The sequence below is a fragment of the Cyprinodon variegatus genome, unplaced genomic scaffold, assembly GCF_000732505.1.
Source record: "Cyprinodon variegatus isolate N-32 unplaced genomic scaffold, C_variegatus-1.0 Scaffold117, whole genome shotgun sequence".
Lineage (NCBI taxonomy): Eukaryota > Metazoa > Chordata > Actinopteri > Cyprinodontiformes > Cyprinodontidae > Cyprinodon > Cyprinodon variegatus.
In genome coordinates, this window is record NW_015150570.1 from 24,893 (window position 1) to 37,081 (window position 12,189).

Genomic DNA, 12,189 nt, shown 5'->3' on the forward strand with positions numbered 1-12,189 from the left:
TATCTATCTATCTATCTATCTATCTATCTATCTATCTATCTATCTATCTATCTATCTATCTATCTATCTATCTATCATATCTGTATATAAAACATGTGGTTTCAGCTGTAAACATGCAGAAATACTGCATTGCATTTGCAAAACCTTTTCAACATATTTGTTTGTGTCTCTTTTATAAGCTTCCACCCCGTTATATAAGCATAGAAACCAATGTAGAACAGGGATTAAAAGGGTGTATGGGGCAAGTGTATCTGCATGAAAATAACTCACTTGGAGCAGGGATTTATCCGATGCAATAAGTAAGGATCTCAGACAGAAGTTTTGTGTTTGTTTGTTTTGTTTGGTTTTTTGGATGGATTATTCTAAAAACAAAGACATTATGAGTATTTGCTCAAAAAAATCATGTTGGCAGTGTTATCACAAGCTTATAGCATCCCTTTATGAGCTCTCCTGGTCAGAATCACAGCAATAAGCTTTAAATCTGGTTGTTTCTTTGTTTGGAGAATTCATTTTCTCATTTCCTTTATGGTTAACATATCAGCAGATTCATGATATTCCCAAAATCACTGTTTAGATGAAATGGAGTTGTTCTGTGTTTTTATACCTCTGAAGCGTTGACTCTTCCCTCCTGGAAAGAACAGCTGCTTGGGTCATGAGTACAGAGGTTGCGGTATTTACACCAGTGGCAACGAAATGTGCTCTTTACACATGAAAGACACCTGTGCAAAGAAATAACCACGTTACTACATACTGCAAAACAAATACGCAGATCTTTATGAGTCCAACTCATCTTCCAGACCGTTTTCAAAAGCTTGACTCAGAGTAATGATTTTTTTCCCCCCTGATGATTTATAATCACAAAGTATAAATGTCATTTTTATTCCGGAGATGATAAAACATGACCATGAGAAAGCAGGCTTATTGGATAAATCTTCTGCAATCAAAGTGAACTTTAAACAGGTTAATCACCGTGCCACACAACTATTAAGTATGAAGGACTTAAAATGTCCTTGTTAGATGTAAGATGACTTTATCTTGTCAATAAACTCTACCATTTCCAATTATTGACAACTCTGCGAAAGACGTGCATAAAAACCCTAGTTGCTATGGAGACTTGATAACCTTCTGTTATTAGAGTTTTTACATGTGTACCACTGAATCTTAAGGAGTGACATCATCCACACTGTGAACGGTCTCAAAGGAAGGGGTGACCGACATTTGTTAACATTTTCCCAAACCTATATCTCTACTGGGGTGGAGGGGGTGAAGCATCACGGTTTTTTGTTTGCCGCAAAAACATTCAAAAGCTGCCTGTACTCCTAGAATTAAGATTAAAGTAATCTTCATACTAAACCAACATGAAGAGCTCATCATAAATCAGTATTATCTAAATACTGGTGAAAACATTGAAAGTGATGCTCAGCAAGTAAAAAGGTTTTGACTGCTGTAATGCAATTTTTTACTATTGATTATCAAAATTGTAAAAATAATTGTCATGCCATATTTCAAATCATAGGGAAATATTAAACAGTGGCTCAGAAGGTTGTGTTAATTCTGTAAACTGTAATTTTAGTTTGAGAAGCACCTCATTGTCCCCATTGTTGCGTTATTGGGCAAGACATTTTTATCCGCCGACAAGCCTTTTTTAAACCTTTCAGATTATAGTTTTTCTATTTTTTGACAGTGTCATCTGATTATCAATGAAAGTAGTTAACTTTATAGGGCAAGTTAACGTTTTTGGTTTTGCACACGCTTTATAAATTGAGCATTTGGCCAGATAATTTGAATCATAATATAAAAGAAGTTTAAAAAAGCTAAAAAAGTTCTAAGATAAATAAAATTGTTATATATTGTTTTATATATATATATATATATAAATATAGTTGTTCTCAGGTTATATTGTAAGAGCAAAAATGTGTTTGAAATTAATTTCTTATAGAAGCACTTTTGTTATGATTTTGTATATATTGGGGCAAGGTACCATTTCTGATTACAACATTGATCTCGATTTTTTCCATGTATATCTATATCCATATATCTATCTATATCTATGTACACTTAACAAAAATATAAACACATCACTTTTGGTTAAACCAGATACCAACCATTAAAAACCAAGGCTGCACCTTTCAGAGTGGCATTTTATTGTGGGCAGTCAAAAGCACACCTGTGCACTAATCATGTTGTCTAATCAGCATCTTGATATGGCACACCTGTGCGGTGGGATGGATTATCTCAGGAAAGCATATATATATATATTTTTTTCTTTTTTTTTCTTTTTATAGATAGAAAGACAGACGGACAGATATATACTTTTAAAGATTAAAAAGTAACAAGGTTTCCTTCCTCCCTTCCTTCAATAATAATTTAAATGTAGGCCTGAAATTTAGATTTTTGATTTCCCTGAGTGCCGTATAAAGGGTTAAAATGATACGTCCTTGGCTCTGATTTAATTGGTTCTGAGAAAGGGTCGATAATGGATTATTGTTGCTAAACATCAACCAACTTGATTAAACAAGACATTGATGTGATTTGAAGAAGTCCATAAGATAATGTCTATTTCCTGGAGACAAATAATCATGTAATCCTTGATCTTATATCTGTTTCTTGTATTCAAAATATTTAATGGTATGAAACTTTTAGAAAGACATAAACCACCTGAAGGCTTCTAATTCTGCAGCACATACTGACAAATAAATACTGATAAATGTAGAGCAACATAATTACATTTTGACAATAATTAGCGGCCCTAGGCTAGGATGGACATTAAAAGTGCTATACAAGAAAAAGATAATATTGGGTGAGAGGTGGGAGGGGCTGTGCAGCTCTACTGTGGAGCTGGACTGGCAGGGAGCAGCAAACACTGGTTAATTAATTATGGAGGCTGATGTGATGCTGAGGTGAAGGTAGGAGAGAGGGAGATGGGAAAGGAGGTGCAGGGTTAGGAGCATGTTTGGTGTAAAATATTAATCACTCGAGTATACGGGGTCACCCTGCAGCTAATGGAGGCCATATTGGTGAGGAGCAGATGTAATGAGCATACAACTGTTTTCCTCTAATGACTTATGGGTATGTTGTGGTGTTTATATTTTAGATAAAGTAAACAGAACATATGTAAATTAAAGTGAACTTAATTCAAAAAGCTCTTTCTATCAGGGACTCCTGTTTACTCTGGTTTTACGCTGTGGTGCCGTCAGCATAGTGTGGCAGAGAGGTAAGGTGGACAATTGAAGTAACGTGATTTGGACTCATGACAGTTTGAAATCTGTTGTTTCTTAGAAAAACCTAGAAGGTTACGTTCTTTTAAGAGTGACACATACAACTAATTAACGTTCATCCTAATAAGATCCGCTGTTGTTCTTGCATGTAATTGTTATGCACAATGCAAGCCTCTTGTCACAGTTTACTGTTGTGATTAATACAGTTGACATTTGCAAAATTGCTCGTAGTCAAAACAGCTTCCCCGGCCGAGTTAGAGAGCTTATATTGGCTGGCATTTAAATAAAGTGCTCTTTAATTTACACGGTTTTACCTGCCCTCCAGGCACTAGAGAAGGACAAAAAAAAATAAGGTCTTATGATTTTCTGAGGCAAGTTCCCTTGAGACAAAGTCAGGTCAGAGGGGGTTTGTGAGTCTAATGCTTGTCCATTTAGCAGTCTTTGAAGCAATTTCTAAAAGCCAGTATAATGTTATTAGAATGTTGCATCGATTGTTAAATAATGAAGCCTAAAATTATTTTCTCAAAGAACTCAATCAAATTAAGCTAGGAGAAGATTTTAGTATTGATCAGATAGCATCAGGATTTGCATACTATGAGCTCATTGTTACTAGAAAATACTGATAAAGCTGGACTTTTGGTTTTCTGTCAATTTCAAAGCTGGTGATTTAAATGGTGATCATTTCAGTACACATGGAGTTAAACATGTGGTTTTTAAACAAAGGGAAAATATTTCTTTTTTCCATTTTGGGATAAAACTGCATGCCTATATCCCTATATTTCTTTATTGTTTTTAAAAACATAAAAATGGAAAAGTACACGCTTTTTAGGGTTGGAAATATTAAAAGTACTTTGGTTGAAATATCCTTCGATTTTAAATATTTCATTTAAGAAAAACATAAAGAGAGAGGCCACTGAAGAGCTGACTGGAGTTTAACTTTTTTTTTTTTATGATAAATGAGAAGAAGGTTCACAAACACAGATCAATAATTTTTAATTATGGCTCAAAATAAACACTGATTAATTTATTTATTCTATGTTTTAAATAAGACAGTACAGACATTTGGGAATATAGAAAGGTTTTTCATTTCAAACTGTTTTTCATTTAAAAGTAAATTTGGAAGGACGTTTTTTTTTTCAGAAAAGGTTTCATTGTGTTCAGTGAAAAGATTTTAGGTCGTGTACACCATAGATTGGACCTTCTCTCTAAACTCTGCAAGATTGGAAAACATGTTCCAGAATGAAGTAGTTTTAAAAACATGCCTTGTCTCCATTGTTATGTATATAGGAAAATCTGAATCTTCCTATACGAGGAAACTCTGGTGCAACAAATTTTACTTGGAGCAAACCACATTTTAATGCAATTTATTACCCAGTACTAGCTGGAAATTACTTTTAACATTTCTTCTGTTGTTCTGTTCATAAGGAGGAGGTTTTAACTAAAAACTGATGGTTGTTTGTGCACAGGATCTAAGATAATCCAGTGATGTACTTGAATTTAGCATTGGGAAATCAGCTGTGAGCAGAAGGGCTCTGCAGTACCGAAGAACACGAATCCTTAAAATGGGTCATGGGATTGGTTTTATACTACTTAAAAGGAAAAAAGGAAATTCGAGGGGAAAAAAATGTGTATAAATGTTTGTACTGTTTTAAATCAAACTTGCTATCTGTATTTAAATCTGTAAGCAGTAAGCCCACAAACTGCCACTTAAAGCAAATTCAAAATAAACTGGCCATGACAAATGCTTCATGTTGATTTAAATGGAACCTGACAGATAAATTGAACTCCCAGGTTATCTAACAGCACAATCTTAAGTGGGGTTGGAAGCATCAGTACATCATTGCCCTAAATTAAGTTGCTCTCCTCCATCTATCGAACAAATCAAAAGTGGGGGAGGAAGAGAGAGGGGGGGAGGGACGGGGCGTGTGTCTGCCTGGACTTACATTTGATGCGTGCTGCAGTTGTAGAACTTCACCTCCGTGCTGGCGACCATTTGACCTGTCTCATTGGAATTCAGACGAAGCTCCACACCAGCCCAGTCTGAAAAAGAGGTTAAAAAAAAGCCCAGTTTGTTGAAAAAGAAGGAAAAACTGAAAAAAAAAAAAATATGAGTTAGAGAGCCAAAACATAAAGTGATGAAAAGAATTTTGAATGAGGAGAAATTTGTAAATTTTTCATGATTTTAGAGCAAAAAAACAATGCGATCTGTTGGCTCCTGAAAGGATCCTGGTATAAAGCTGCTGTCAAACCTTCAATCAAAAACAAGGATTTCTTTAAATGGGTGAAGGGAAATCCAGAGAACCTTTTCCTCACCTGAATTACTATATATTAAAAAGGAAACAAAATAGAAAACAACATCTATTTACATTGAATGTGCCAATATGACATTTAAAACCTCTAAAATTCATCTAAATCCTCTTTGTAGAACTTTGCAAAAACTCAACTTTGCTTCATTTAGCTCATTTTTATTATAAGCCTATGTGACTCTCTAAACGTTGTATGATGTAATTTATTTTCCTTTATGTTTCACTATAGAGTTTTTTTTCACAAATTTTCTAAAGAATTCTTCTAAAAAAAATCCCTGCAGAGGAACAATATCTCAAATTCATGCAATTAAGAAAAGGGGAAGTAAAACCAAACAAAAACAGGATCTGAGAGATTAATCCTTCTTTATTTGATGTTCTTGAATATTTTCACCCATCATTTCTTTAGAAATCTCATTGCTGGTGAGAAATAAAATTCCATGCCTGGCAGGCTGTTATAGTTGGTATTTGTATATAGATTGAAAGTATTGATTGGTTTATTTGTTTTTTTCTCAAATTCTGCTATCAGCAAAGTGCCTTAAGATCTAATTGAAAATTATTGGCTTAGTTTTGATTTGTAGACAGCAGAACAGAACATCTCTTGGGTTTCGGAGTACTCTGTATGCCTTAACAATTTGTTGATCTGATTTAAGCAGTAGGAGTGAATAAAGTTTGTAGATGGTTAAGTAGGATCTGAAAATGACTTTAGAAATTATTTATTCAACTTCTTTGAAGTTATGTATGAATAAATGAGAAGTGGTATAAATGAACAGCATAAAATATCTAAATGTTAATTTAGGGTGACACCTAAGAACATTAGATCTAAAATAATATCTACTTTTACTAATAATGTAAACTATGAATTTCTCAAAAAGAAAGAAAAAAAATGTTCTATTAAGTTTTTATATATATTTTTTTTTTACAACACAAATTTACATTTATTATATGGCATTAGGAGTGGAAAATTTTATATTTTCAACATAAAATTTATGTAAAATCTTCATGTTTTATTTACAAAAATATGACTTAGTGTTGTCCTGAACTGATGAGAAATACAAATTTTCTTCCCAAACTTTTATAATTCAGATTGTAGCTTTCAAATAATCTGTATTTATAAACTATATGCATCAGCTAATTCTGTTATTTTAGGATTCATTTATTTTCACAATATGACCTAAAGGGTGAAGTCATAGGTCAGAGTAAAGCTAATGGATTAAACATAGTATGCACATTACCAGACACAACAATAATACATCATGCATCCGGATAAAATAGGGTGTTAATTAGCATTCAGCAGCTTTACTAAAAACTATGGAGGTTTTATCTTCACCACTGGCTCATCTGTAGCACCTGGATGTGGTCCCTTTAGCTGCTTATCATACATTGTGCCTTTGTTGCTTCGCTGCCAGTGTTGTTTTTTGCAGCCATCTTAGATTTAGTCTTAGTCTTCAGGACGAAAACTATTATTAGTCTTAGTCACATTTTAGTGATTACGATATGTGACAGTTTTTGTTGGTTTTAGGCAGAATTTTGATTTATAGAATTCAAATAAACTTTTTTTTTTAAGAATTAATGCTCTACTTTGAAAAAAAAAAAAAAAAAGTATCTCACAAAAGCTGTGAAAATAGTGGATCTAGTTCAACACATCATATTGGTCAATATAGCAGACAGACAAGCTACCAAAATGTACAATAAAGGAATGGTTTTAGACATAAAATGTTTCCATCCAAAAAACAATACTTCCTGATCTACTATGAATTATGCATTACAAAAAGATCAATGAAATCTTCATTGCTCAAAAAAAAGCAAAGAACAAAAACTACTTTGGCTATTTTTGCTTTATTTCTGAGAATTTGCCCCTTAGTTACTGCTCCTCAGGGGTCAAAGTAGATTTAAATTCACAGGGTTCTCATATAAAAAAAATACAGAGAGAACCTTCATAATTACCTTTTAATGCCATGACAATCCAGACCTAAATTGACTGAATATGCTAACTAAAATATTGACATATTTACATGAAACAGAGAAAAATATTTTCATTACAATCCAAGGAAACATTTACATCATATTTAAATACATAGACATAAGAACAATGAGAGAAAAATATTCAAAGATCTATGTACCTTTTCACCTGGCTCTTTATCCAAAAATAAACAGTATGCAATAAAATATTTTCTCCGGATATAGTTTAGGGACTCCTTTTGGTAGAAATTAAAGAATGTTTTGTACCACCTCTTCTGATTTGGAAGAAATAAAATATTGATAGTAAAGGGATTTTTTAAGCTTGGCAGAGGATGATCAGCCACATAGTTTATTAAGTAGCGAGAGCAGGAAGAGCCATACGAGTGGAGCGTGGACTCTGCAAGCGCAAAGTTGCATTTCTGCACAAGCACAGATGGAAGATCAAACTAATTTGTCCATTCCGGGTTATTTTCTCAGACTCTGCCGCTGCTGCCATGATCCATCTATATACATGCAGAATGTGTAGTGCTGCACTTATGGTGGGCAGCAGGATCAAACAAGATCCAGCAGCACAGCTGACCGTGCCTAGCAGATTACAGCACAATGATGAAGTTTAAACATCTGACAAACGTACGACCCGCTTATTTTTATATAGTCTCGTCAACGAAAACCCAAACCTATGACTATTCATGTTTTAGTCATAAAAAGATCCATGTTTAGCTTGTCAGTTTTTCGTTATCAACATTAAATAGAAGTCAACAAAATGATTTTGTCATCTTCATCGTTGACAAAACAACACTGTTTGCTTCACAACAGAAAACCCAAACAGCATTGGCAGAGGGGTAGAGCGCACATCTCATATCCAGAGGCTTTAGTTCTTTAATGCTCTGTTCAGGGTTTGAGTAATAACCTAGACACCTTTTGCTGTATGTCTTACCCCTCTCTCGCAACCACATTTTGTCATATATCAAAAATATATATTAAAAAAAACATACAAACTTTAAACTGTTTTTATCATAAGCTACAGTAATAAAGTAGAATCTAACAACTTTGGCCTTTGATAGAATTCAATGTATCCCATAACTCGGCTCTTATCTCGGCAAATCATATGCCTTTTGTATCATGTTTGCCTTAAAAGCGTAGCTGAGACGCAACTAACAAATTACTGGAGACAAACTACAGGGGTGTGTTGTGTACTCACATGTGCAGATGATAAATTACACTAATTCCGATCTCCAGGAATCTCCACACTATCTACAAACTTCCCTCCTACTGCTTAAATCAGACCAACACATCATTAATGCATACAGAGTACTCCCAAACCAAAGAGATGTACTCCTGTGATGTCTACAAATCAAAACTAAGCCAACAATTTTCAAGTAGATCTTAAGGCAATTTGATGCTAGCAGAATAGATAAAAAAAACAATCAATAATTTCAATCTATATACTGGCCATCATAAATTGTGTTAAAAAGTTCATTAAAATAAAATAGTTTCATAAAAATATATGTGTAATCAAAATGGTTTATGTCAACAGCTTATAAATAGTGACATCCATTAGATCAACAAGTCAGGCCACATAGTTTCTAGATCTATTATCTGATCTCACCTCGTCCCTCCGGTATCTGGGGAACTTCCTTTGCGGCTGGGGAGAGACACATGACTCTATTCCCATTTACGTGGCCCTCTGCTTGGGCCTGCTGGCCAAATGAACAGGTGATTCCCGCAGAAAGATCTGGAACATTATTCACCTCCAGCAAGAGCTAGAAAAAATATTGCACAGAGTCTGATTTTATGATGGCAACAAATTGTACTACTAGAAAAGATAACACAAAATCAACATTAATGATTAATGAATATAAGATTCAAACTTTATATAATGTACGTTATAAACGCTTCAAAACACCTTAGATAAAAGCCATTTTAAAAAGCTGACTCCTTTCCATATATTTTTATTCTCAGCTGTGTGCTAAATGAAAAAAATCTGCTTCTTGCCTGATCTCTAAGTTTCCAATGCATTAAATTCGGGCCTCATACACCAATACAGCTAAACCAAAACAAATCCAATAGATGCCCCACAGGGAGAAGCTACCTCCTGTTGCACTTCACTTCTCACAAAGCTAATATCTGTTGGGTCTAGACTTAAATGTACATAAGGCTCCACAAGGCTACTCAAGGTGATTGCTTACAAACAATAGCATTTTGAGGGAAGTGACTGGGCAGCGATTGGTTGGAATGATAAGTAGACTTACTGGGACACTGTGTGCTGATACAGCGATACTGTCCGGGTGAGCAATAACCTTCACACAGCGGTCAATGTCAGTTGCGAAGCGATAGCTTTCTTCTGCCCTCAGACACCGATCTTTCCTTGAACACCTGTGGGGGGAAAAATATATGATTTAAATATATCTGAGTCTAAAAAAAAGCAATGCTTGTAGGATTCTTTTTTTTTTTCTCTGTCAAGCTCAGCACTGTTTATGTAAAAAGCATAATTGAAAGTAAGTGCTGACCAATGCAGGGCTACAGCTATCTTCATAATAGAGCCTCAACTGTTTGTTATTTATCTCCACTGTTCAGGTGGATATTAATATGTAAAGAGGATCAGATTTCACACAAGTTATTTTTTTTACGCTGACATAAGCATTTGAGTTTCATTAAAGCAGCTTTAAAGTTCTGGTAGATGTCATATATCCGCCTCCTCCCACATTCAAAAGGCATACAAATGCATGCATGTTTTTTTTAACTGGCCACTATAAATTGTCTTTAAAGGATAAGGAAAGAGACTCATTAGTGACACAACTGGCGCTGCGGGTAACTGCAGCCACCAGTGATGTTGCACTATTTCTTACGTAACTGTTCGCTACAATACCACAGATCATATTTTGTAGCAGCAACAAGCACCATGCCAAGCAAGTCTTCTACTACCACTGAAACAACTGATCAGAGCTGTAGGGTACGAATGCAGCGTCAATTGATGTCACATCTGTAAGACTGCGCTGGAAGTTTGGCCCCTTAACCGCAGCTGTTATGCAGCACACAGACTATTTAAGGCAATGGAGAGACAATGCAGGTGGGCTCATTAGTTGTTGTTTTAATGCTTCATCATCCATTAGCATAAAAAAAACGGAAAGGCATCTGTATTCTTTTAAAATTCCACAAGTTTATTTTGTGTTGCCCCATGATAGTCGGTCCGGTGTCTCCGTGTTGGCCTTTTAATAGACATGTGACCTCTCCTGGTTGTAAATCATCTCAACAACTCATTGATTGACCACTGCTGACAACCAAAAGTGCTCCCATGTTAAAAATGCATGGGAAATATGTGTTAGGCCAGTATTTAATAAGTCCATCCATCCATCCACTCCCTGCAGTAGAAAAGCTCCCAGTCCATCTCAGACCCTATGTTGGAAATGCCCTTTTCTTATTTCATAAACTGGATTGTGCAAAAGTCTCTGAGTAAATTCAAGTTTGTTCCCAGTGCTAATGGGAGTCAACAAGGGCTGCATTTTGTCTCTTATCTTGTTTTTATTCTTCTTGGAAACTATTGCAAGGAGTGTAGAAAGGAGGATAATTAGTTTGGGAACCTCAAGATTTTATCTTCACATCCTACAGATGATATGTATCCTTTGGAGCTCTTCTCTTCAAATGATGACCTTCAACATGAACTGTAGCAGTTTAGGGCCAAATGAGAAGCCGCCAAGATGTGAGTCAGTTTCTAGTCTTAAGCCAATGTCCTCTTTTGGGAAAAGGTGGGTTTTTCCGTGTGAATAACTTTGCTTTCCACCACTGTTTGTCTCCCACTCCATTCTACCGTTTCTCTTGAGACCAAGATTAAATTCCCTTATATCCCTTATAAGGATGAAAAAGTTGATCTAGTGTTTTTATTAATAACGGTATGATTGTAAAATAAGTTTATGTTCTCATTTATTCCACTTTTTAGGTGATGGATCAACCAATCAGCTCTCTCAGTTCCCGATCCTTGCTGCTTTAAAGTCACTCTTAAGCAGTCACTTCGGGTTTCCCTACTTTTTATCTCCACAAACTGATTGCATAAGAAACACATTGGACAGTAGCATTACATAAACCAGTCTCACAAAGCCAGTTATTTTTTTAATTTGACCGTCTCAAAAAAGTATGTTAAACAGGCTTTAATTTTTGCTTGTCTCAGAGTTAAATACAAAGCAATTGGCTTAAATCCTAAATCCTAAAACACAATTAAAAGTAATGAGTTAAAGGATGGGCAGCATAGCAGGACATCACAGGGATTTTTATAAGAGAAGAAAGCCCCATTGAACATACACTTAAACTACAAGTGGATACTGAAAATGTCAGGCAGTTTGTCCAGGCTTGCAAAGGGGGATTAGCTTTGGAGATACTTTTTGTTTCACCAATACTAATCTATTTGAAACTGGTTCATCTTTCAAACAGCTTTTTGATAGAAAATATTGAATGTCAGACATAAGCTGTAAAGCTGAGCTGGTATAGTAAACTAAGGGAGTTATTTAGATGTAAACTATCATGTCTTTCTCTGAATGCATAGTAAAAGGTGGCGGTAGTAAGACATACAAATGCACCTCCTGAGAGAAAGCTGAGTCTTGTGCTGTAATTATGGCTCGCTTTAAAGATGGATTAGAAATACGGAGGCAGCTGTTGATGCTCTGCTCCTTGAAGCACACAAGCCCAGATCACCTTCTGACCGCTCATCAACA

At 35.1% G+C, this 12,189-nt stretch overlaps 1 protein-coding gene across 1 annotated transcript in view; it reads right to left on the reverse strand.

Annotated features, from left to right (window-relative positions):
- The window catches only part of LOC107085141 (plexin-A2-like), a gene marked incomplete at its 3' end in the record, with an annotated part of 93,965 nt that overhangs the window by 23,911 nt on the left and 57,865 nt on the right, over nucleotides 1-12,189 (reverse strand). Inside the window, exons 6-9 of the mRNA XM_015375320.1 lie at nucleotides 9,736-9,859; nucleotides 9,093-9,246; nucleotides 5,162-5,258; nucleotides 605-719 (exon numbers count right to left, since the gene is read on the reverse strand). Coding sequence (XP_015230806.1) covers nucleotides 605-719; nucleotides 5,162-5,258; nucleotides 9,093-9,246; nucleotides 9,736-9,859 — 490 coding nt within the window. The remainder of the gene's footprint in view (nucleotides 1-604; nucleotides 720-5,161; nucleotides 5,259-9,092; nucleotides 9,247-9,735; nucleotides 9,860-12,189) is intronic.